Source organism: Gopherus flavomarginatus, chromosome 4, assembly GCF_025201925.1.
Source record: "Gopherus flavomarginatus isolate rGopFla2 chromosome 4, rGopFla2.mat.asm, whole genome shotgun sequence".
NCBI classification, from domain to species: Eukaryota; Metazoa; Chordata; order Testudines; family Testudinidae; genus Gopherus; species Gopherus flavomarginatus.
This window is the reverse complement of record NC_066620.1, coordinates 147,235,403-147,262,740: the sequence shown is the minus strand read 5'-3', so window position 1 is coordinate 147,262,740 and position 27,338 is coordinate 147,235,403. Positions and strand designations below refer to the sequence as shown.

The 27,338-nt window shown below is 44.0% G+C and overlaps 1 protein-coding gene across 8 annotated transcripts in view; it reads right to left on the bottom strand.

Annotated features, from left to right (window-relative positions):
- Positions 1 to 13,475: 13,475 nt before the first annotated feature.
- MAP3K7 (mitogen-activated protein kinase kinase kinase 7) overlaps positions 13,476 to 27,338 on the bottom strand; it is a 70,920-nt gene continuing 57,057 nt past the window's right edge. For all 8 annotated transcript variants that reach the window (XM_050949283.1, XM_050949284.1, XM_050949286.1 and 5 more), the window contains 4 exons: positions 22,276 to 22,390; positions 20,085 to 20,146; positions 19,362 to 19,477; positions 13,476 to 16,601 (listed from right to left, as the gene is read on the bottom strand). In XM_050949283.1, coding sequence (XP_050805240.1) covers positions 16,421 to 16,601; positions 19,362 to 19,477; positions 20,085 to 20,146; positions 22,276 to 22,390 — 474 coding nt within the window. In that variant the 3' untranslated portion in view covers positions 13,476 to 16,420. The remainder of the gene's footprint in view (positions 16,602 to 19,361; positions 19,478 to 20,084; positions 20,147 to 22,275; positions 22,391 to 27,338) is intronic.

The window sequence follows — 27,338 nt, the reverse complement described above, 5'->3', positions numbered from 1 at the left end:
TCCTCTCACTTACACTAATGTAAATCATTGGTGAAGTCAGTGAGGCTACACTGGTACAAACAAAAGGGATAATGGGAGCAGAATTAGTCTGATTCCTATCCAGGGGACCACATTGCCTTCATTATAGTCAAAGGTTTTTACCATCTTGTTCAACTAGAGTATGTAAAATAGACAAATAAAAACCTAAACTAGTTTAAATCAACCAATTATAAAATATGTAGTATAGTATTATACCCTGCATCTGCGGGATAATAATAAGTGAGGAGATGAATTTTAGGCACATACAGAACTGAGTGGTAGGACATTTTAATACCAGAACTGTATACAATGTGCATGCTAACCAACAATCTTAGCGTAAGACATGGGTCTCAGGTTTGCTACAGAATGAGGGAATTGGTAAGTCAGCTTGGTCTTGCTCGGAAATCTAAAAACAATAATAGAATCACAGAAATATGTGGCTGGAAGGGACCTTGAGAAGTCATCAAGTCCAGTCCCCTGAGTTGTGGCAGGTCCAAGTAAACGTCGACCATCCCTGACTGGTATTTGTCCAATCTGTTCTTAAAAACCACCAATGATGGGGATTCCACCATCACCCTTTGAAGCCTATTTCAGAGTTTAGCTACCCTTATGTTTAGAAAGCTTTCCCTAATACATAAGCTAAATCTCCCTTGCTGCAGATCAGATCCATTACTCCTGGTCCTACCTTCATTGGACATGTAGAACAATTGACCATCATCCTGTTTATAACACCTTTAACATATTTGAAGACTGTTATCAGGCCACCCTTCAGTCTTCTTTTCTCGAGAGAAGACATGCCCAGTTCTTTTAATCTTTCCCCAGAAGTCAGATTTTCTAAACTTTAATTATTTTGGTCACTCTCCTTTGATGTTGGAACTCCCTCTGAAATCTCTTTCCACTCAGCTTCCCACGACCTCAGTTTGACTCCAGCCTTCATCATTCAGGTATCTTTATTTGGCATAGAGCAGTGCTACGCTCAGTGTGGGGAATGGATGCAGGGTACATCACAGTTACAAAGTTACACAGAAACCTTTTCCCTTTATACACATTACACATCTCATTTGCATCACACATTTTTGGATTGGATTGGCTACTTTGCAGGAACCAATTCCTGTGCAGCATGCACCACATCTCTACATTTCTAACTTCCTGTGTTATCTAGTTCATAGTAACTATTTCCCTGCATGTTCTCTCGCTTATCTTAGTCGGCTTAGGCATTCTGTTTTCTTAGCCTACTGACCTATTTACTTATCTTATTTAGTACAAATGTTCTGTTTTCAAACTGATGATTCATTTCTTTCCCTAATTCTGTCTTTCAAAAAATGAGGCCTCCTTCCATATGTTAATTGCTCATGTCAGGCCAGGCCTGAGCTATCTTTGGACTCTCTCCAATTTCTCCACATCTTTCCTAAAGCGTGGCATCCAGAAATGGAAGCAATACTCCAGACGAGGCTTCAGCAGTCCCAAATAGAGTGGGACTCATATGTCACATCCAAAACTCTTGTTAATACACCCAGAATGGTATTAACCTCATTTGCAACTGCCTCACATTGTTGACTCATATATTCGATTTGTGATCCTCTATAACCCTTAAATCCTTTTCAGAAGTACTACCACCTAGCCAGTTAGTTCCCATTTTCTGTTTGTGCATTTGATTTTTCCTTCCTAAGTGAAGCACTTGGAACTTATTTTTATTGAATTTCACCTTGTTGAATTCAGACCAATTCTCCAATTTGTCAAGGTAATTTTGGATTCTTATCCTATCCCCCCTAAGTGCTTGCAATCCTTCCCAGCTTGGTGTCATCATTTTATAAACATACTCCACTCCATTATCCACATCATTAATAAAAGTATTGAATAGTACAGCATCCCTCACTGACCCCTGTAGGACCTTACTTGATACACTTTCCCTGTTTGAAAGCAAACCACTGGGTATGGTCTTTCAATCATTTGTGCACCCACCTTGTAGTAATTTCATCTAGATCACATTTTCCTAGTTTGTTAAGGAGAATGTCACATGTGACTGTGTCAAAAACCCTACTAAAAATCAGGATACATTACATCTACTGCTTCCCCACCAGCCACTAGGACAGTAACCCTGTCAAAGAAGGAAATTAGGTTGGTTTGGCATGATTTGTTGTGTACAAATCCATGCTGACTAATACAGGCCTATTATCCTCTAGGTGTCTACAAATTGATTGTTTAATAATTGTTCCAGTATCTTTCAAGGTATTGAAGTTAGTCTGACCAGTGTATAATTCTCCGTGTCCTCATTGTTTTCCCTTTTAAAGGTTAGGTACTTCTTAGCAATTCATCCATGTTTCCATTATTTGTAGGATCTGATTTTCAGACCACTAAAGAGGTCCTGGTGTAGCTTAATTGGCCTTTTACTATTCTTCACATTTGGATTCTTTGCAGTTATACCTTTAATATTGTCTTCCTGAGAAACTGCAAGGTCTCCTACACTCTTTTTTCCGTTAGATTTTCTTCTCCTGGGCCCTTACCTACCAGTTCTCTGAATTTGAGATGAGGAGGGCTGAGATTTACTAGAGATAATTTTTTCCCAGGTGTCTGGCTGGTAGAACTTGCCCACATGCTCAAGGTCTAACTGATTGTCATATTTGGGGTCAGAGAAGACGTTTTCCCCTGGGTTGGATTAGCAGAGACCCTGGGCTTTGTTTGTTTTTTGCCTTCTTCTGCAGCATCTGGCATGGGTCACTTGCAGGTTTAAACTAGTGTAAATGATGGATCCTCTGTAACTTGAAGTCTGTAAATCATGATTTGAGGACTTCAGTAACTCAGTCAGTGGCTAGGGGTCTATTTCAGGAGTGGGTGGGTGAGGTTCTGTAGCCTGCCATGTGCAGGAGATGAGACTAGATGATCAGATGGTCCCTTCTGGCCTTAAATCTAGGAGTCTGTTTTGTTGCTATTTTTTTTTTAAGTCCATTGGCCTTCCTTTTCTTAGAATCATGAAATCTATAGTTTCATGCTCACTTTCACCCTAGTTGACCTCCACCTTCAAATTTGCTACTCTGTTGGTTAGAATCAAATCCAAATGCCTTTCCTCTTTGTTACTTCCTCCATTTTCTGAAACAAGAAGTCATCTACAATACATTATTAAAATTTTTGAGTTTTGCTGTATTACTTATCCAGCAGATGTCTTGATAGTTAAAGTCTCACATTACTACCAGGTCTTGTGTTTTGGATATTTCTATTATTTGTTCTAGAAATGCCTCATCCACCTTCTCTTCAGTAGACCCCTACCATGATATCACCCCTATTTTTACCCCTTATATCTTTACTCAGAGACTTTCCACTGGTCTGCTTCTGACCTGCTTCTGGACCTTGAAACAAGTGTATATATTCTTGACACATAATTCAACACCTCCTCCCTTTTCATCCCACCTGTCCCTCCTGAACAAGTTATGCCCCTCTATGCCAATATTCCAGTCAGGAGACTTGTTCCACGAAGTGTCTCTGAAATAATCGCAATGAAATAAAAATAAACTCAAGACTTAATATTTTGAGAAGGCCTAAAAAGCTTCATAGATTGGATAGCAAAAAAAAAAAAAAAAAACAAAACACAAAAAACCAAAAGAAAGCAACATGGCTGCTTGTTAAAAATTCTGTAAAAGCATTTTAAAAATTAAAAATAAGGTTCTGATTGAAATAAGGGGCTCCTAGAGAGCTATTAATGCATTATACATTTGAGGTCTCCCCCTGTATGGCTGCATGTTATTACAGGAACATGCTGTGCAATCATTATGAAACAATGTACCTAAAGATATATCTCTGCAATCTAGTATGCACAGGAGGAAAGCTTTAATCACTGAATTCAAATCTTTTTTATTTTATGATGTTTAAAACTGGTTAAGAACTGCAAAATGATCTTCCTTTTTTGAGACTTGTTACAGTGACAGAACTGGTTGCTGGGTGGTAAGAAATTGCATTCTGGTGGAAGAGGGTAGGTAACCTTATTAGAAGATGAAACACAAATCAGCATTTTTTTTTTTTAAACAAACACCATGAGCATTAATTTTGCTTCACTCTGTCTAACCTCTCCAGATTATTTCTTTGGAGCTGCTGAACCAGTAAAAAGTCTGACTGCAACATTTGATGGCTGAATTGTAGTAGCACATAGCAGGCCAAATCTTAAAAAAGTATTTAGGCATCTAAAGATGCACATAGGCAGTTAATGGGATTTTCAAAAGCACCAGAGGCCTAACTCCCATTAAGCACTGTAGTGTGTCAACATAAACACAAAAAGCAACACCTTAAGCAGTTACTAGAGAGCTCCCTGGCCAGGAAGTCCCTCTGTTTATTATACTTCTCCTGCAACACATTCTCATCCCCTCTGGTAATCTATAAAACACTGCACAGGCACTTAGCTTCTGCTTCTCTGATCTGTCAGATTACTTCTATGCATTGCAAACCCAGCCCACCCTGCTCAGATAAGTATAACAAGTATTACTCTTATTTTGCCGGTGGGGTAAGCTGACACATGGAGTTTTAGTGACTAGCCCAAGATCACTGTGGCAGAAATGGGAATAGAACACCAGGGTCTCAAATCCTACTATATCCAATAAAGGGAACCCCGTCTCTCTCTCTTATAGCTCTGATCCATCCCACTGCTAAGACTGCACATTTCTGGTGATGCAACATCTGAAGTTCCTTCCATCCACCACTGTTCTTGCTATGAAGAATCTCCAAGCTACAGGGAACCAAGCCTGAATCACAGAACCTCAACCTGTTCTTAAACTGTGACACACATTGAGAGCTTTAACATTTTGTGACTGGACTGAGTAAAACAACAGGAAAAGGGACACGACTACTCAATATTTTGCCATGCAGTATTATAACTCACACAGCAATGATTAGGTCTATTCAGATACAATTGGGAAAATTAGCCTAAGTAAATACCAGGCACAGGATTATACAGGGTCATGAGAGCTCAAAGTGATCAGTGTTCATCATTATATTATTAAGGGATTTGTATTTATGCCAAGTTAATAAGTGAAGACAGTCTATAAATGACTCATTTGGTCATTCTGTATCTCTATGCTTTCATGAAAATAACCACAGCAACGTTTAGTGTTACAATCAATTTTTGACTTGTGTTTGGAGGCAGCTGCTTCTCCCCTCTTCCCCTCCAGGCTTAACACAATAAGACTGGACAACAGGACAAAACAGTGTAGTTGGTAACGTTATTTGAGAATAGCTTTGTCCGTTGTGCTGATCCCACAAATATTTTCCCCATGTAGAGATATGTTGGCTTAAATCCAGGCCTGTAAACTCTTCCTAGAGATTTTCCATATTTTAGCTTTAATTTACAAGTGTTTGTTCATTCCAGAGTTAGAAGGACATTAAGCCAAGGCTAAATCTCTCAGCTTTTTGTAAGTATGGAGCTGATCCTGTAAGCTCTGAGTGCCCACTGAAAAGTGTCAGTACCCAGCAGAAGAGTCTCAGCACCCAGCAGGACTCAGCCATGTAATTGGGGTTTTGTAGGTAATTCTCACACTGCATTGCCCTGAAAATCAGTATTGAAAGCTGATGAAGTTTTACAAAATTATCTAATCAAGCTGCTTAACACATCCCCTTTCCTGTGCATTGTCTTTTAAAGTGACTCTGGCAAATACTTCTCTTGAGAGAATTTGGGCATAATAAGGTCTGCTGGTGCAATGGGTTAATGTAGGCTAACTAGTTCTTCACTCCGCAGATCCAAGGATGGAATCTCCCCTCAACAACAGTCCCTAAAAACCCTTAGACGAAACACCCCTTCACTCCCTTGCAGTGATTGCAAGGAAGCCAAATCTGACTTCCTTGCAGTCACAGAGAAATTCTCCCAGACAGTGGCATGCCACAGCTGCCCCAGGCTTAGGAGATCCACCAGCACCTTCTTCACATCCTCTCCTCACCACCTCCACTACATACTATGGTGTATTTTTGCTTTGGTTTGGGGTCTACCTCCCTTCCCTGTTCACTGAAACTCGAAACAGTCATTCTTGGTCATCTGGGTCAAAATGCTAAATTGACTAGAATTGCTATTCATTTTTCAATTGAAAACGTCCACATTTCACCTTCTGAAACAGAATTTTTTGTTTGACAGGAGATTTTTAAATCTCAACATTTTGTTCCATTCCAAACAAATTGCCTAGGAAGGTTGTGGAATCTCTGTCACTGGAGATTTTAAAGAACAGGTTAGACCAGGGGTGACCAATCTGAGCCTGCGAAGGAGCCAGATTTACCAATCTACATTGCCAAAGAGCCACTGTAATATGTCAGCAGCCCCCGCCCCCCCCCATCAGCTCCCAGCGCCTTCTGCCCACTGGCAGCCCTGACGATCAGCATCTCCCACTCCCTCCCCACACCTCCCGAACACCTGTTTTGTGACATGCAGGAGGCTCGGTGGGTGGGTGGGGCACAGCAGGCTCTGGGGAGGGGGTGGGAAGGGGTGGAGTGGGGGCAGAACCTGTGGCAGAGCCAGAGGTTGAGCAGTGAAGATTCCCTGACACTGGAAAGTTGGCGCCTATAGCTCCAGCCCCAGAGTCAGTGCCTATACAAGGAGTCGCATATTAACTTCTGAAGAGCCATATATGGCTCCGGAGCCAGAAGATGGCCATCTCTGGGTTAGACAAACACCTGTTAGGAATGGTCTAGTTCAGGGGTGGGCAAACTTTTTGGCCCAAGGGCCACATCGGGGTTGCAAGCTATATGGAGGGCCAGGTGGGGAAGGCTGTGCCACCCCAAACAGCCTGCCCCACCCCCTCCCACTTCCTGACCCCTGACTTCCCCCCTCAGAATCCCCAACTCATCCAACCCCTCTGATCCTTGTTCCCTCCCAGGACCCTCCCAGGACTCCACCCCCAATCCAACCCCCCCTTCTCCCTGTAACTTGACTGCCTGACCCCTATCCATACCCCTGCCACTGACAGGCCTCCCTGGGACTCCCACACCTATCCAACCTACGCCCTGTCCCCGACTGCCTCCCCAAAACCCCTGACCTATTCAATTGCCTCCTGCTTCCCGTCCCCTGACTGTCCCTCCCAGAACCCCTGATCCATCCAACCCCCCCGCTCCCTGACCCCTATCCACACCCTCACTCCCTGACACCTCCCCTGGGACTATCCAGCTCCCCCGTTCCCCAAGCCCCCCCAAACTCTACTCCATCCAATCACCCCCTGCTCCCTGTCCTGACTGCCCCCTTACCATGCCGAAGCCAGCCATGCCGCCGTGCTGCCCAGCAGGAGCAGCAGGCCAGAGCGCTGGCAGTGCAGTGAACTGAGGCTGCGAAAGAGGGGGGACAGCAAGGGAGGGGCCGGGGGCTAGCCTCCCCAGCCAGGGGGGCAGGGCAGGACGGTTCGGCCTGCAGGACGTAGTTTGCCTATCTCTGGTCTAGTTATTACGTGGTTCTGTGTTGAGTGCAGGAGACTGGACTAGATATACTGAGGTCTCATCCACGATTCCTGAATGACAAGGATTTTTACATTCCCTGTGAAATTGATACTTCATTTTCTCAACCAGCTCTAATTAGCGGAGATCATCAGAGTGTAACAAATAATAATTTGGTCAGGGGAAGACAGGAAATGCACTACTGCCTTATAACTTGTAGCATACAAAGTCACTTTTAAAATCTAACATATCTTGTATACAGACTCTGATACTATCCCTACTGAGGACGTTGTAAAGGTCTCGAAGTTTCACATTAAATTTGGTCACACAAGATCAAAACTATTACTACAAAAGCTGTCTCAAATAAATCAATTAATGAAGGTTAAACTTCTGAGTCTCTAGGATTTCCTTTGCCATTCCCTTTTATTATTATTTTTAGTCAGTCTATGAGAGAATATTTTTTCAACAAATCCCCCCTCCCACGATACTGTTTGTAAATAGAGTTTAAAAGGATATAGACCCTCAGCTATTTATGTTTGGCTAAAAAGGCTATTCTTACAGTAACCTGTCTTTTTCTTGCAATGTGATTGGGTTTTAGGCAGAGGAAAGAGCTCTCAGACATTATTTCTTTTGTCAGATTCACAACTTCAACCTTCTTAGGTACAAGTGGTCTCTCACCTCTCTAGGAAAAAAATCAAACTAGACTAAGGTCACTTATAAGTACAGTACTACTCTAGAAAATGACTATGTAAAAAGGGCACCTTGCCCAACAGATCTGTTCTTTGTATGTGTTCAGAGTCAAAGCTGCCGAGTTTGAGGAAAACAGTTTTTTTTTTACTGCTATTGCTAGTTAACATTGCAGAGCCAACATAGCTCTCTCTGTAAGCCATCTTCTACTACTCCGTGTGCATCAACAGAATGGCTTATCACATTCCAATCAGTTACATCTGACAAAGCCACAGAGGGTAAAGGAGTTGCACAGGTGTCACTGAAAATGCAATCTCAATACAATGGGACTTATACCGCTGAGATTGAGGGCTCAGCTTGGTCTGAAGCACCTTCATTGCTCTGATCCCAGACTCTCTGATCCCATGTGAAGTTTGCAGGGCTCTCAGTTAAAGATATCTCCCCACATCTGTAAAGCAAGTACATTCAACGTAGCACCACTGAGACACAAACATAGAATCCCCACCAGTGCCACTTTTACCAATTTGCTTTTCAGAACCCAAACCCTGCTTTAAGTTTATAGCCAGTGTTATGGGTTACACTTCCTGAGCTTCAGGAAAGATATATAGTAAATAGGATTGAGGTCTTCCATGTTTCATGACATCACCCTTAGTTTTCAAAAAGCTCTATGCTGCAAGATATGACTGATTAGTTTGAGGACACAAAAGCAATGGACCCAAACCACAAAATTAGATACAGCTCCAAACTTCCCCAAGCCCTTCTCCAGTTTAGAGCTGGGGTTGTGGTTGATGTGACTTTACCAATAGGTCTGTTTAACAACTTTCAGCTGTTGCACTCCACTGTACACAGAAAAGTGACTACGGAAAAATGGCATCTTCCTTCCACATTTGTGCTCCCTACCTCTTACTGATGAAAGTAGGTTTTTACTACTGTTTGTACTCTCTCCCCACCACAGCCCCAGGGCAGCCTGCATCTCAGACTCCTCATTGCCGGCCCCACCCCACTCCCTAGCTGGACCCCTCACCCTGTTCACTCAACCCTCTGCCTCAGTCCCCTTCTTCATCCCAAACCCATTATCCCCAGCCCCACCCAAGCCCTCATCCCCCCACTCCCCAACCCTCTGCCCTAGCTCTAAGCCCCCTCCCACATCCCAGTCTCCTCATCCCTGGCCCCACTCCTGACCCTCTGCCCCAGCCTTGAGCCCCCTCCCACGCTCCGAACCCACAGCTCCACCATCACCACACATCACTTCCATATTGGTGCACATAAAATTAATTCCACACATGGACATAAAAAATTAGAGGGAACACTGACCATGTGTACAATAAACCCCCAGGTAACAACCCTTGTCCTAGTCGTTTCTGTCCCACCATGCATTGCCAAAACTACCCAAGAGACAGCACAATGAATGGTGGCAGGTTGTATGCTAGGATACCTACCAATGGTGCACTGTACTGTTCATCAACACAAGCACTTCTGGTGAGTATGTGCAGTACTGACAAGGAGCCAAGTATGCACATGCACAAGTGATATACTGTGGTGGCTGTATGCCAATGTAACTTGCATTGGCAAAACTTTTGTAGACATGGCAGCAGTGCATGAGAAAGAACTGGGAGAACCACGTGAAAGTAGTGACTCTACAGCATGCTCCACTTCACCCAAAGAAACTCTTGTATGCAAGAAATATGCTTTAGTGTCCTATCAGAAATGAGGGAGGATGGAACCAGCAAAGAGCCACAATGGGCACATTCATCCCCTTGTCACATTTATCTCAGTCTCATGTAGTACTATGGAATTTGTCACTATTTCTGTTAGCAGCTCAATTGTGGTCAATATGGTGGGCAAGCAGATGTAAAGGACTAACTCTCTGCACTCAATATCCAGGGAAGAGCAGCCTGCATGCAGCTGTTATATTCCCTTCTCTCCCCTCCCCACCACTATGTGTGGGTGGGAGCAATGGGGGAAAAACTGTTACCTACCTTTCATAACTGTTGGTCTTAGAGATGTGTTGCTCCTGTCCATTCCATTCTAGATGTAACTCCGAGATGCTATGTCCAGCACCCAACAGTCCAAGGTGACTTGGGACCAGGCCGAATGGAAGGGACAAAGATGGTTGAGGAAAGAGTGGGGTGGATCCTGGAAGGTGACTGGGCCGTTGCTCTCAACTGCACCCTCTAAATGAGTGCTTCTGTCCCCTGGTGTGTTTTGCCAGGCTGGGCTGCATGGGTGAGTGAGGAGGAAGGATGATGGTGGCTGAAACTAATATTTCTGACTCTTTTCCTTGCAGACCCTGGATGAGACTTCCAAGGCCTAGGAGGCTGGGGTGGCCGCAAGCGCTTTCTCCCAGGCTGCGGTGTATGCATGCCCAGCAATTGAAGGGTGGTCCTCGTGTCCTTTAGCCCATGCAGCCTAGCATCCGTCTGGTCCGAAAAGAGAGTATTCCCATTGAGTGGGAGGTCCTAGATGGAGGTCTGCATTTCTTAGGAGAGTCCGGCGGTCTGAAGCCAGGAGCTGTGCCTCATTACCACTGCAAATGAAACCATCCTGGCTGCTGAGTCTGCCACATACCATGCCATCTGGAGGGAGCATCTGGCAGCCCTTTTCCACCAAGGTTCTACATTCTTGGGGCAAACCCTGTGGGAGGGACTCTTTGAACTTATGGAGGGAGTCCCATAAGTTAAAATTGTAACAGCCCAAGAGGATCTGATGGTTTGCCAATGGAATTGCAAACTGGGCGTCAAATAAATTTTCCTTCCAAACAGGTCCAACCGTTTGGCCTCTCTATTTGGAGGGGTTGAGCTAGTATGCTCATCTCTTTCATTGGCCACAGAGCCCACCAGCGAGCCGAGGGAAGGGTGGGTGTAGATGTATTCAAACCCTTTGGCCTGGATAAAGTATTTCTTTTCAGCCCTTTTTGAGGAGGGAAGAATAGAGGAAGGAGTTTGCCAGAGGGCCTTGGCAATCTTAAGGACACCATCATGCACTGGTAGTGCGACAGGGGTTGGGGTAGAGACTAACAGGACATTAAACAAGGTGTCCAACTGCTCAGCCATTTCCTCCACCTTCAGGATCAAGTTCTCAGTCTCCCAACACACCGAGGCCTGTGTTCTTAGAAATCATCCAGTGAGCTGGCCCTCGAGGGTCCTGCAACCGCCTCATCTAGGGATGATGAAAGCACTATTGGGGGAGGCTCCAGGGCATCTTACTCCACAGGGGAGGAAGGCTTGGGATGGGTACAGTTCTCTCTGCCTCAATCTCCGAGCATGCCTCATGCACTGAGCATGGTGCAGTCTGTGCTGCCGGCTGTTGCTCTGAGGTGGCAGTGATAAGCGGTGTGAAGGGGGCATCACCATAACCAGCATTTTGACAAATAAAATACGCAGAATTTTGGATTTTTTTGGTGCAGAATTCCCCCCGGAGTAAACTACTATGAACAAAGGATTTACAATGCCCTAAGGCTTGAAGTCAGTAGATGAAAAACTGCTAGCCCTGCCCATGCAAGAAAAGGCACTCTGACTAACCTCCATGGGCGGTAAGAAGGAACTGGGAGGGCATAGGGTCAGTGATGCCTGATAAACTGGCATGAGTGCAGCACTCAAGTAAGCGCCACTGCCGACCCTACAGGTACTACAAAAGGCAAAAATCTCAGATGACCGCACGTGGGCACGCACACACCTAGAATGGAATCGACATGAGCAAGCACTCGATGAATACGAAAAACTTTGACTTCACACCAGCTGGGCAACCCTGTGCTAATGGATTTATGCACTATGAGGCTCAGGATTTGTCCCCCATCTGTGAACTAGTGGAAGCAGGAGGCAGATGATGACTGTCACAATTGCCTCCTGTCCTGGCAGCCACCCTCGGGTGTGTGTGTTTCTGAAGAGATTACATTCTCAAAGTTCAACCTCTATGGTGATGGCATAACCAAACAGCCCATCAGTCCTATCCTACTGCAGATCTTTAGACCCATGCAGAACCCACTGTAGGCACAGATGTGGAAGCTGGCGCTCAGGAGGTAGCTGACCCTTCTGCTCCACATGAGTGCATCTAGAAGAACAAGCCCACTCAACTTGATTTCCTCCGATTGTACTGAAACTAGACAGAGGAGACCAGTCCATTCTTACAACCAGGAGGTAGACTCAGATCTTCCTGCCTTCATTCCTAGCTCTGCCACTGACCATGTACAAGGTTGGTCATTTAACATTTTCATGCTTCTATTTACCCATATATAAATTGGACCAAACCCCTTCCGAGGCTCTGTTAACTAATTCTGCAAATACTTTTGAGATCCAGGAATGTAATTACAAAGCATAAATGATGACTTTAACACCACCACCACCACACTGAAATCACGTCAAATTCTTGTTCAGTTTTACACCTTGTAACACGTTTGTATTCATTTAGTCTAAATTCAATTCTGCTGTGTCACACTTATTAAAAAAGCCAGCCATGTACAGTACAGGAGGAAGGGAAAGATGTCACTTCAACTGTGTGGAGCAGATGGGAGGAATTGTTGCACACTAAACTGACCTAATTCCTCAATCTGACAGATTCCAGGTGTTAAAAATGCTCAGAAATAATAAAACTGACACACTCTTACTGACAGGAATAATGCAAACAATGCGCCACCTTTTCCTGATATAACACTATTCTGTCAGGATTTAGTAATTAAATAAAGAGCCTAAGCAACAAGACTGGAACGTATTTAAAAAAATCCCATGCACCTGAACCAGTGAAAGTATTAAAGGTGACTACAGACAACTTACTTCACAACAATCAATTCTGGAATATATTTAAGTCCTTAAAAAAGTTAATCTGTTTTAAACAGCATCACACATGTATGAGAGACCTGGCTTAGCAGGATTTTTGTCCCCAATCATTAGCATGTGGAACTCCTATTCCCAGGGGTTGGGAATGCTCTTCCCACACTGCTCCTACTGTTACTAAAAAGATTAAAAAAAAAAAAACTAGTATGTTTGAGCGTGGCATCTGGGAACCCCTTGGTAGGACAGGCAGTCCGGGGGCAATGGGACAGAGTTGGGATAAAGTTACTGTTATCCAGGGAGACAGGATGCTCAATGGATTAATTGCGACTGCCTATGTATTCCAGTGAAGCCTCTCACACAAAGCATAAGTGTGTTAGGAACAGAATCAGGCAAATATCTCCAGATAGGGTTGTCAGAGGTGGATTCAGTGTTGACATGCAGCTGTGGTGGGATCTGTTTGTCCATAGCTGTCCCTCTGCATGCATCAAGGAAAACAGCAAAGAACAGAAGAAGAGTGTTCTCTTTGTGGTACCCATGGCTGCGTCCCACAAGCGGCGGGATTCCCTCACAGATCAAAGATGCCATGGCAAGTGGTGGGGCATGACAACTCTGTTAAAGTCTCTCAGCTTTTATTAATTTGATTCCTGGTAATGTAATACACCCCTGTAGCAGAAAGCCACACTGCTCATTCCCACATCATATGAAATCATTCACCATTTTATGTACAAGTTTTGAATTACAATCTTCAACTTTTCATCAAAAAACAAAAATAAAGCCTAAAAAAGCATTTTTGGTAAAATTGCACAGTATACAGAAGCATACTTTCATTACACAATGTCTTACACAACACATATTTTGACAAAAAGCAGAACCTGTTACCGTTTTGAGAATGAGGAGGCAGCGCCCAGACAAAACTAGATGTTACACATCCACAACTAGAGGGCTAGCTTTAACTGAGTAAAAGATGACATGAAAAATATGTCCTGAACACTCCAAAATAGCTTAACAGAAAAAAATAAAAGCACATTTGTAAACAACTTAAAAACAAAAGCCTTTTGAAAATGCTGAAGTCACAAGAAGATAAATTGTTAGTTCTCCTTGGCTCAAATAGCCATTGCTATCCTCCAGATTTGCCGGGGGGAGATGTACAAGGATTTTGCCCACACAGAAGACTTCACTGAGAAAGTGGGGGCAAATCGTTCAAATTTTTGGTGGAATTAGGGAAGGGAAGGTTGAAAGGCAAAAGGACATGAACTCTATATTCTCTCTGGAAAATATCATTAGAATGGCAACACAATCTAAGCAGTAAATGGAGCTGAATTCCACACAGTGTACATTACTTATTTTACAGTCTGAGACCCTTTTCAATGTAAACTTAAAAGGTTATAAGCAAAGTTCTAACTTAGACTTTTGTATTATGTACCATTAAATGAAGTTAGCATTGCTTTCACTTCCATTATTCAAATTTTGCCATAAAGTGACTTTGCATATGAAGTGTTAATATTAATTTATTTAAACAAGTTTCACTATGACACAGAAGAACCTCAATAACTGTCCTGGGAAATGATTTTGCAATTATTAACCATGCACATGAAGTCAAGCATTAGTATTCATTCTCCTCTACTTCATGCTTAAACACATGCTAAAAAGCTGCTGAGCACTATGTCCATTTTGGTAGATGGACAGATGTATGCAAACAGCAATGCTTTGGATCACTTGTGCTATTCCTAATACTACAGTTATTTTCTCTGCCAATTATATTTTGCTATAAATATGTGTGCCCTTAAGTTGATCCCAATATCAGTTTCAGCTAACTAATCAAATTATCTGCTAAGGTTTCGGGAATGATAACCCTTCCTTTATTTAAATAAAGTGAGGGAAGGGTTTTAACTCCCGAAAGGCTTGCCAATAATAGGTTTATTTTAAAGTTAGAATGACACTGTTCAGTAAGGTATCCTTCATCTTTGATATTCTTATACATTCACAATAATATCAACATTTATCAGATAGGAAGAAGAGCAGAAGAGAAAAGTAGTGAGGTTTTTACAACTAAGTATTTTACCAAGCGCTACTAACAAACTCCTGCATTAATTAATTCATCTGAAATGAAGCCCAATCATCACAAACTTTTGATCATCTTGCTGGTATTTTGATGATAGAATAGATTAAGTTTTCATTTTATCTTTGCAAAAGATTAATGTTATTAAAACCTGAGACTGAGAAACGTAAAAATAGTTTAGGATTCTATTAAAAAGTGACTCAGTTGAAAGTTAGTTTATAATCCAAACAAACAATCCATTTTCGGTGATTTCTGATCACATAGTCATGGCAAATACAGATACTGACCATTCCATATTTTGTTTGAGTCTGTTAAATGCAACTCTTCAGTCACAAAGGCAGCAGGCATTCTGTGGCAGGCTTGCTTTGAACATTCTCAAAGGACTGAAATAACTAGGATTCACAAAGCAGACTAAGCCATTTCTCTCATTTTCTTACCAGCTTCGTCCATCTGCTTTCCCTACTTCATATCATGTTTTTGTATTTAAAAATAAATAAAAATTACTCAAGTCCTCAGCTCTTTATCCAAAACAAACTTATTTACATGTATGGTGAATACGGACGTTGTCCTTTCAGCATTTCAATAAGGGATCAAAAAGATCCCAATAACTAATATGAAGGGAATGATTATATAGAACTTTATATTCATTTGCCCTCTGAATTGGCTTCCAAAGATGCTACAGGCATAAAAGCTTTAAAGGTTAACACATGCTTCCACACATTTTGATTTTTTTCCTCCTTTTATACAAGAGACCCACTTTGCTCAATGAATCACCATCATAATTTTTTGCCCAGTATGATTAGGTGAAACTGCATGCCATCCCACTCCTCACCCCAAAAAAGTAAAGAAAATACAGCCTTTTGCTTCAAATATTTTATGAATGCAAGATTACAAGAATTATATTAGTCAAAATGCAGTGCTATCAAGCACTGAACCAGTGATCCTGGCATCAGTCTGACTACCATTTTGCATGTGGAAAAACGCACTAAATCTACAGGTTAAACGTATCACTAACGCATCATGAATTACTCTGGTCAATCAACATCAGCTCTGCAGCATGGTGCATGAGAGAATGACTGTCGTAAATTTGTTTGAGATGAGACACAAGAACAAAACCATTCTAAAACAGAAGTTTTTGTTTTGCTCTTATTGAGGTAACATCAGAAATTAAAACAAGATCTTACAATTTAGCAGCCATTTTAATTCTTTTGTTAGGCTAGCTTTCACACACTGAGCACGTGTACAGCCACAGTTCACTGTATTTGTGTAAGCTGAGTGCTGGTGATTAATTCAAGTCACTGTTCTCCCACCTCATTCAATAAACCTGTTGAACTGAATGTTCACCATAAGAAAAGGAAAATAAATGACGTTCTAAGTGCAGTAGACAAATACAGGCATTCTGAACACATCAAGAGGCTAACACTCATGAGCTGTCATAATAAGGGATAATACAAAAGTCTTTTCTGTGCATATTTTTGATTTGAAAGGTCCCAGTGAATCATGATGTGCCTTGTCGTTTCTGTTGCTGATTTCTGATGACCTCTAACTGTTTTTTGCATTGCTGGTAGTAAGTTGAAAGACTTTTGTTTTCGTCTAAAAGCTTTTTATGTTCTTGTACCAGACGGGAAGTGTTTTGCTGGTCTTTTTCATCCTGGTCCAGTTCTGCTATTAGCTCCTGTCTAAAGATAAAAAAAGGTTAATGTTAAAATGTTATGGAGAACAAAAATCATAGAATTATAGAATATTAGGGTTGGCAGAGACCTCAGGAGGTCATCTAGTCCAATCCCCTGCTCAAAGCAGGACCAACCCCAACTAAATCATCCCAGCCAGGGCTTTGTCAAGCCAGGCCTTAAAAACCTCTAAGGATGGAGATTCCACCACCTCCCTAGGTAACCCATTCCAGTGCTTCACCACCCTCCTAGTGCAATAGTGTTTCCTAATATCTAACCTACACCTCTCCCACTGCAACTTGAGACCACTGCTTCTTGTTCTGTCATCAGCCACCAGAGAACAGCCTAGCTCCATCCTCTTTGGAACCCTCCTTCAGGTAGTTGAAGGCTGTTATCAAATCCCCCATCACTCTTCTTTTCTGCAGACTAAATAAGCCCAGTTCCCTCAGCCTCTCCTAGTAAGCTGTGTGCCCAAGACCCCTAACCATTTTTGTTGCCCTCTGCTGGACTACCTCCAATTTGTCCTCATTCCTTCTGTAGTGGGGGGAGGACCAAAACTGGATGCAATAATCCAGATGTGGCCTCACCAGTGCTGAATAGAGGGGAATAATCACTTCCTTCAATCTGCTGGCAATGCTCCTACTAATGCAGCCCAATATGCCGTTGGCCTTCTTGGCAGAAAAGTCACACTAGTGACTCACATCCAGCTTCTCGACTACTGTAATTCCCAGGCTCTTTTCTGCAGAACTGCTCCTTAGTCAGTTGGTCCCCAGCCTGTAGTGATACATGGGATCCTTCCTTCCTAAGTGCAGGACTCTACCCTTGTCCTTATTGAACCTCATCAGATTTCTTTTGGCCCAATCCTCCAATTTGTCTAGGTCACTCTGGACCCTATCTCTACCCTCCAGCATATCTACCTCTCCCCCCAGCTTAGTGTCATCTGTGAACTTGCTGAGGGTGCAATCCAACCCATCCAGATCATTAATGAAGACGTTGAACAAAACCAGCCCCAGGACTGACCCCTGGGGCACTCCATTTGATACTGGCTGCCAACTAAACATCGAGCTGTTGATCACTACCCGCTGAGCCCGACACCTGCTTGTTTTTGTGAGTAGTCACTACCATATATTTTTATTTTTAACCAAATAACAATTTTAATTTATCACTGCGTTTATGAAGATCATGTCTCAGGTGTAATATTTAGTACAACAGAAAGGCCTAAGAGTTCACAACAACCAAACTGGTTTTTAAATTATTCTCTATACTTCTCAGTACATGAACTCAATACTGAATGCAAACAGACTTTTTCTCTATATTATTCTAATTTGTAAAATTATTTTAAAATCTCACTAAGTAAAGGCTCCAAACCTACAATAAAGTTCATGCAATACGACCCACTTCGTACATACTGTCACTCTAAATCACTAGGACTCCACATGGGTGAAGGAGTCTGATTGCTTAGAGCTCATTGCATAACTGGGGCCTAATGTCTTGCCACAATTTATTCAGACAAATGGCTTGTCTTCACTATGGGGTTAAGTCAACCTACTCCAGCTACATGAATAATGCAGCTGGAGTCGACAAAGCTTAGGCAGACTTACCCATGTTTTCATGGTGCTGAGTCAACTGGAGACTCTCTATGGTTGACTTCCCTTACTCTTCTCAGGGTATGTCTACATCTACAATTTTGCAGCGCTGGTTGTTACAGCTGTATTAGTACAGCTGTATAGGGCCAGCGCTGCAGAGTGGCCACACTTACAGCAACCAGCGCTGCAAGTGGTGTTAGATGTAGCCACACTGCAGCACTGTTGGGCGGCTTCAAGCGGGGTTCGGGGAACGCGAGAGCAAACCGCGGGGAATCAGGTCTCCTTCCCCGGTTTGCTCCAGTGTTCCCCGAACCCCCGAGCAAGCAGGTCTCCTTCCCCGCGGTTTGCTCTCGCATTTCCCAAACCCCCCTGCAAACCGCGGGGAAGGAGACCCGCTTGGGGGGGGGGGGGGGGGGATTCGGAGAACACCGGAGCAAACCGCGGGGAAGGAGACCTGCTTGATTACCAGAGAGGCTTCCTCAGGTATGCTGGGATACCTGCTTATTCCACGGAGGTCAAGAAAAGCGCTGGTAAGTGTCTACACTTGATTACCAGCGCTGGATCACCAGCGCTGGATCCTCTACACCTGAGACAAAACGGGAGTACTGCCAGCGCTGCAAACAGGGAGTTGCAGCGCTGGTGATGCCCTGCAGATGTGTACACCTCCTAAGTTGCAGCGCTGTAACCCCCTCACCAGCGCTGCAACTTTGTGATGTAGACAAGCCCTCAGAGAGCTGGAGTACCAGGGTCGACTGGAGAGCGCTCTGCCATCGATTTAGCAGGTCTTCACTAGACCTGCCAAATCAATCCTTGCTGCATCAATTGCAGCAGCCTTGATCTCCCTGTAATGGAGACCAGCCCTTAGTCCCTGATCCTGCACGTAAGTATATGTGCTTAAGGTTAAGCACATGGAGTAATCTTACAGACTTCAATGCAGGATTGGGACCTTAAAAAGTAAAATCTGTTAAAAGAAACACTCCTACTTTAGACACTAATAAATATTTGTTGAAAAAGTATTCTTAACTGCTATTCTCTGTCATTCAAACCCTTCTTTCTAATAAAGCCATAAAAATGCAAGTCACTGAGACAGAGATAGAATACTCCAGTACACAAAGATACACTTCACTTTCCCATTCTCAATATTTCTCAATCTATGTTTTCTCTTCACAAGCATTTTACTTACCTTCTCTGTAACAGCAATGCAATTTCTGTCTGAACTTTCATATATTCTTGTGCCATTTTACAGTGCTGTTCAAATACAGCCATAGATTCTTTGGAGTTTGGGCATGGTGCTAGAGGCTGAAAATAAATCAGACATGTTAAAATCTAATCAACTGATATCTCAATAATAGTGTGTTAGAATGTGTCTGCAATATATTTATACCAGCTTTCAGAAACTAGTAAGCTTTTAAAAATAAGTGTTAAACCATGCCCTGGAAAAATCTTAGTGCACTGTTGCCAAAGCTGAATCAGACCTAACATCTACATTTATTGCTCTACCACATTCTTTGTTATGAAGGATGATGATCAAAGCACTATTTGATCATCCATAGAACAAATAAAGTTTGGATGAGACTGCAGCAATTTTATTCTATGACCTCGAGCAAATTTCTTATTCATACTTTTAAACTAAGATTTCAATTTGTTTTAAGGATCATATTTCCCAGGGCTTGTTTTTAATAGCTTGATTAAATCTGAGTCAACCAATCTCAGGTTACAGAATAATTTTTTTTAGCCTTGTTCAAAAGTTAGGCAGGACACAAACATCAACGAATATGAAAAACAATATTTTTTTCAGCACATATTTATGTCAGTCACTCAGGAAAAAAAAAAACAGATGAAAATGTTTTAGACTAGTTTAGACTGAATTTAAAATTCAATTGCTCATAAGATATACAGTTATTACCTGCAACTGGTGATCTAGTGTAAGATATGCCATTGGGATGGAGTTATCTGACCCATTGGTATCTGTAACAACAATACCACAGCTATAATATATTTTCAATTGAGTTAATTGTACATTTCCATGTAGGACATCCATAAGATACTATACTTCCTTAGCAAAAAAGGATTATTATTTAAACAAAACTAAACATCAATATGCAGAACGATATATGGAAATATCCATTTTTTTTGGTTTGTGTTTTGTAAAGTTAGTTGAGAATGACAATATTATTAGAGTATGATCTATTGTACTGAAAAGAAAAAAGATTAAATATTACACCTTTATAAATTTCTAGAGGCCATTTTAGTTGAACATAGGTTTTTTGCACAGTTTGCATTCTGGCTGTCTGTTTATAAAAGTTATTTGCTATGCCATTCTTGTTTATGAGGGATCAGCCAGTCAGCCTACCCATTAGCGTGATCAGATGTCCTGATTTTATAGGGACAGTACAGATATTTGGGGCTTTTTCTTACATAGGTGCCTATTACCCCTACCCTCTGTTCCAATTTTTCACACTTGGTATCTGGTCACCCTACTACCCTTTAACTGAATTTAAATTAAGGCTGGGCAAAACCAGCTCTGAAAAACAAAATGAACACAAACTTTGTTCAGTCATGACATGACTGACTTTACTCAGACACGAAACCAAACCTAGGCAAATACCACCTCTGCCACCCAATATGCCCTAGGATACCTTTCTCCCCAATACTCTTAGAGATAGCAGAGGAGTAATGTGGGAAACCAATAACATCATTGCTGTTGCTCTCTTCCAAAACAGTAACACCATGGCCCTTCCCAGAATTTTCTCTCCGAACGACACTGCACGTTTCTGGAATCTGACATGCTTTGTATCTTTAGAAGCCCAAGATCTGAGGAACACAAGCCTATTGCTAAATCTTAAGATATAGCAGTAGAGTTAAGTGGAGAAACTACTGGGCTCCAGCACTGTGCGACTGCTATCAGGAGAGCAAATGGTAGAGGGTAGGTGGGAAAGAAATGGGCTGCTCAGCCATACCCCAAAAGCATTGCCATAAAGTAGTGGGGTGGTGGCAGTGAAAATGAAAAGGTGTTGCCTCCCAAAGATTACCTACCATAGCTCCAAAAACAACTTCAAGAAGGCAAAGGAAATGGGAGGGTGAGAAAGGCAGTTTCTCCCCTTTCTCCTCCTTAACAAAGGGCAAAATGAGAACTGAAGATAATGACTCACATGCAGACACCAAGTACCAAAAGAGAGGGCTATTCAAGGTCATGCTGTAACCAACCTTGCCTTAAAATGAGAACTTTTTGAAACAGTTTTTCTGATATCTTTTTTTTTTCCTAGTCAGATTTATGCAAACCATGAACTAAAGACTGTCCTTGGAAAGGAATCGAGACTCTGGGATCCCAGTGCTACATATAATTTCTGAGACAAATATGTCAAAGTCTGCCCACTTCTGATCTTAAGATGTCACAGAGAACCAATAGTGTTAGTGTGTTGAAGAAGTTCTGATCCTTTTATTATGGTTTGTAAGCAAACTAAGAGTACAAGGATTCTTTAACTAGATTCCACTATTATAAAACATGGCTGAGTGAGTGTAATGGAACAAAAAAGAGTGACTCTGGTAAACAAACATTTTACACACTTCTGAAATAAAACTTTCCGCTAACTTTTTGTAAAACACCTTGCAATAACACATGTGTACACGTCATCTTCCCCTCATGCCTCTCCAGAGATATGGGCCCTGAATCTGCCACTTTTACTTATCCTGAGTAATACTTTATTCAAAAAGGTGGCTCAATGAAATCTAGACATATGTAATTATAATGTACACATACAAATAAAATGTTGCCTTGTGTTTTAAAAAATGAAGCATCAAAATTCATGTTCAAAACTGTTAAGTAGCATATTCTATTTATAGTAGCATCATAGGAAAACTATATATTTTGCTTTTAATAAACTATAGTTAAGAGTTTATGTAACTTCATTGCGTCTACTTAAAGAATTTGTACAATCAAATTCAGTAATGGTTTAAATGATAACTAAAACCAATCAATTGCTCTATTATTCAATTTCTTTGTAAAGTTTACACACACACATTGATCTTAAAATATATTATCAAAAGACAAGAATAAACAAAAGATCAACAACAACAACAAAAAAATCAAACATCACCTGCAGATTCATCAGGTGTCCATGGAAGACTACGAGCTGGCTTTTCAGAGGTTGGTCCTGGGGTAGTGATCATTCTCACACTAGGACTAGATGACCTGCTGCTGTTTCTGCTCTCCTGCACATATAAAAACAAGATTTTTAAATAAGACTCTTATAGTCTCATGTGACAGTGACAAAACCAAAAGAAGGGAAGACTGGTTCAAGAGTTTGTTTTACTAGCCCTTTTGGAGCTGGCTAACTGATATAAAGAAACAAGAGCGTTCATTTCTGTACTTCTTTTTATTCTGAAAGTTCTCAAAATGCTTGAAAAACTTTAGAATATATAGAAATTATATAGGAATCATTTCACCCTCATCTAAAATTTATCTTTGAAGTATAACAGCAGTTCTCAAACTTGATTGCATCGCGACCCCCGTCGGACAACAAAAATTACTACACAACCTGACGAGGGGAGACTGAAGTCTGAGCCTACCTGAGCCCTACCACCCCCTCGGGAGGAGGGGGGGAGGGAGGGAGAGGAGGAAAGGGGAAAGAAACAGGGACAACAAAGCCCAAGGCTTCATCCAGGGGCCTGTAACCTGAGCCCCACCTGCCTGGGCTGCTGGGCTCTGCCTTATACAATGTATTCAAGAGGTTGCATTTTGAGCATCCCGTTATGATTCTACATAATTATCACAGCAGAGTCAGAAGCTGCATTCAGTAGAACAGAGGTCAGCAACCTTTCAGAAGTGGTGTGCCAAGTCTTCATTTATGTGCAGTAATTTAAAGGTTTTGCATGTCAGTAATACATTTTATATTTACAGGGGCCAGTGGATGGAACCCCAGACTGGTAGAGGGCTGAGTGGACCGGCAGCTGGGATCCCAGGCCAGCAGCGGGCCGAGTTCTGTCTGGGGTTCCGTACTCCAGCTGGGTCCTGGCCGCTGGCCCCGCTGAGCCCGCTGCCCGCCCGGGGTTCCATCTATCAAGCCCAGGCAGGAGGCTGAGCAGGGCCTGCGGCAGGGACCTCAGGCCAACAGCAGCGTGCCACAGTAAAATCGGCTTGCGTGCTGCCTTTGGCCCGTCGACTCCCTGAAATGAACAGAATCAGCAGCACTTCCTGTTCTTGTGAGTCGCGAACAAGTCCACCTGAGGACTTTCGGAAGATCTGGTTGACCACATCGGGGTGGAGAGGCCACTTGTGGCGAGACGAGAGGGTTCTGCTGAGGTGATCTGCCAAGACGTTCCTGGTTCCGGGGAGGTGTGCTGCCACAAGATGAATGGCATGCTGCACACAGAAGTCCCATAGTCTGAGGGCTGATGACCTGGTTCCATTCTGTTTGTTGATATAAAACATTGTGGCAGTGTTGTCAGTCATGACTTGAACCATTTTGCCTTGTAACTGGAACTGAAAAGCCTGGCAGGCCAAGTGAACCGCCTTGAGCTTCCTGACATTTATGTGGAGGGTGCAGTCGACTCCCCGACCATGGCTCTGTGTACTGAGCTTGCCCAGGTGGACTCCCCAGTCTGGTGTCCGAAACCAGACTTAGCGACGGGGATGCCAAGGGGACTTGCTGCAACACTGATGTGGGGTCCATCCACCATGCCAGTGATGCCTGGATGTACCTTGACTACCACGTCCAGGTTGTGCATGTTGGGAATGTAGACTGATGCCGACTACACCTGCAGCAGCTGGAGGTGGAGTTGGGCATGATAGACCACGTAATTACAAGCATCCATGTGGCTTAGAAGCCTTCGGCAAATGCACACAGTGATGAGTGGGTGGTCCTTCACATGGAAGATTACATCTAACATGGCTCAAAAACGGGTCTCCGGAAAGAAGGCCCTGGCCCATGTGGAATCAAGAATCGCCCTGATAAACTCTATCAGTCGCACTGGTACAAAGATCAACTTCTTTTCGTTCACTAACAAGCCCACGTTGCGGCATGTTGACTGCAGTAGATCGAGACTGCTCTGCACTTGATACTGTGATCTGCCCTTGATGAGCCAATCGTAGAGATAAGGATAGACCTGGACTCCCCGATGCCTCAGGTAAGCGGCTACTGGGGCCATGCATTTTGTAAAGACCTACAGGGCTGAGGAGAGGCCAAAAGGGAGCTCCGTGAACTGGAAATGGCACTGGCCCACCATAAAATGGGGAAACAGTCTGTGCCCTTGAAAGATAGAGATATGGAAATAAGCATCTTTCAAGTTGAGAGCAGCGTACCAGTCTCCTGGATCCAGGGAAGGAATGATGGAGGCCAGGGATACCATGCAAAACTTTGCCTTTGGGATCAGGAAATAGTGCGAGTAGAAACTTTTCCCTCTCATTTCTTGAGGACCACTTCCACTTCCCTCAGTTGCAGGAGGTTATTTTCTGAACGAGTTGTTCGTGAGAAGGGTTCCTGAAGAGGGATGGGGAAGAAGGGGTGGGAGGGAGGCAAAAACTGAAGAGTGTAGCCCAGTGACAATTTCTAGTACCCAACGATCTGAGGTGAGTCTCAACCAGGCTGAACGGTAGGGATGGAGATGGTTGAGGAAAAGATGGGGCAGATCTGGGAAGGAGATTGGAGTGTCATTCTCGAGTGCACCCTCAAAATGCCTGCTTCAGGCCTTTGTGGTATTTTGCTGGGCCAGGCTGCACAGATGAACGGGAGGAGGAAGGGTGGCAGCGACTGGAATGGCTTCATCGCGGACTCAGGCGTATGCATCCCCAGGGAGCAGAGGGGGGCCAGAAAGTCCTTCAGACTGTGCAGCCTCACGTTCGTCTGATAGAAAAACAGCCTGACTCCATCGAACAGCAGACTTATGTCTCAAGCCAGGAGCTGTGCCTCATGACCACCGCCGAGGTGACCACCCTGGCTGCCGAGTTGGCCGCATCCCGGAACATCTGGAGGGAGCACCGAGCTGCTGCGGGACTTTCCTCCACAAGAGCTCCGAATTCTTGGGCTGCGTCCTGGGGCATGGAGTCCTTAAACTTGTGGAGGGAGTCCCACAGGTTAAAATTATAATGCCCCAAAACAGCCTAGTGGTCCACTACCTGGAACTGGAGACTGGCCGTGAAATAAATTTTTCTTCCAAGATGATTCAGTCTCTTGGCTTCCTTATTTCTTGGGGTGGAACTAACAGGCCCCTGCTTGTCCTTTTCGTTGGCTGCTGACACGACCAACGGCCCTGGGGACAGGTGGGTATATAATTATTCAAACCCTTTGGCAGGAACAAAATACTTTTCCTCAGCCCTCTTGGAAGTGAGCGGGATGGAGGACAGCTTTTGCCAATTTGCTCTGGCAATGTTCAGGATCCCTTCATGCACTGGGAGTGTGACATGTGCAGGGGTGGACACGGAGAGTACACTGAACACCGTGTCCAATTGCTCTGCCATCTCTTCCACCTCGAGGCCTAAGTTAGTGGCCACCCATTGGAGCAGGGCTTGGTGCTCCTTAAAGTCATCCAGCGGGCTAGCACAGGAGGGCAATGCCACTGCCTCATCTGGAGAGGACGATGAATGAACCACTGGGGGACGGTCTGGGTGATCATCTCCTGCAGGGGAAGGAGGTCTCTGGGTGGGCATCTGTTCCTCCACCACAACGACCAACGACTGGAGACAGGGCATCAGCATAACTGGCATGCTCAAGGTATTCCAATAAGACCACTGTGCTGGCTACTGGCCCTGCTGCCAAGCTGGCATCACTGCGGCAGATGCAACCCCCAGAGCCCAGTCGCAACAGTGCTGTGTCAGCAAGGGGCTGAACTCCCTCTCCATGCCAGAGAAATCCTCCTCCGGTGACCAGAGAGGGACCATCGACACGTGAGTCTGGCGGCTAAGTGTCGCCATGGGTGACTGGCGCCTTGAATTGTTAGACTGGTACCGGGAGTATGGGGAGTGACACCGTGTTGGGGAGCATCCCTGAGTTCTTGGTGCCGGTGACTGCCAGTTTGAAGATGACTGGTGCTGACTAAGGAAACCGGCACCTTCCTCTGGGTGAGGCCTGGAATGAGGGCGGAGTCTGGGAGCATGGTGCTGGTGACCTGTAACGGCGAACCGGTGACCTGGGCTGACACGGAGACCAAGGACGTGGTGAAAAAGGGCTCTGCCTTGGCTCCAGATGCCAGCCCAGCTCACTCATCTTCTGGGAGGCCTTCACGGCTGGCTTGCCCTCATAGGGATCCTTCACACTGGGTCCATCACCACACGCGGTGCCAGCTGCGGTGGGAAAGTCAGTTACTCTCTGGGCACTGGGAGGGCGTGGGCTATGCCATCAGCCTGGGTCTCTTATCGCTCCCCAGAGTTGGTGGTGGATCTCTTAGGCAGCAGAAGGTCCTCTAGGGGGCGTGACCCCTTGTGGCTCCAGCATGGGAGGACAGCCCACGCAGGGTCCTTTGCCCAATTCCCTCTGATACGACTTGCTCGGTGCCAGGTCCCTCCTCTTAGTCTTCTTCCTGGGCACTGGTGAAGTGGATTGGTGCTGGGAAGAACCCCGTGCCGGGGGCATGCTACATACCGAGGTCAAAGTGCTGGGTGTTGCGTGCAGGCCAGCTCCAAGGAGGAGGAGGAGGGTCTTCAAGCGAATGTCGCATTATTTCTGTATCTGGGACAAAAGTTTTACAGATGTGACACTCTCTTTAACGTTGGACTCCTCCATGCGGTTCACTAACAGGTATAGAAGGCCTGTTGCAGTCAGAGCAAGGCTTAAAACCCAGAGACCGGGCATGCCCTAGCCTGGGGCAAAACCCCTGCCGGGACCCTGACAGTACTTAACCGCTACTTAATAACCAATCTACTATAAACAACTATTTACAGCTGGAACCAGAGGTTCGAGTAGGAAAAAATGCTGACCACTTGTAAAGCAAGAGAAAGAGGCACTCCGACTAACCACCACAAGCAGTAAGAAGGAACTGAGAGGATGTAGGGCTGGCGGTGCCTGATATACCAATGCATGAGCATGGCACTCAAGGGGGCACAACAGCCAGCCCTATGGATACTGCTAAGGCAAAAATCTCTGACAACTGTCCACGTGGGTGCTCACACACCTAGAATGGAATCGACACAAGCAAGCACTCGAAGAATTCTGTGCTGGAGAAAACT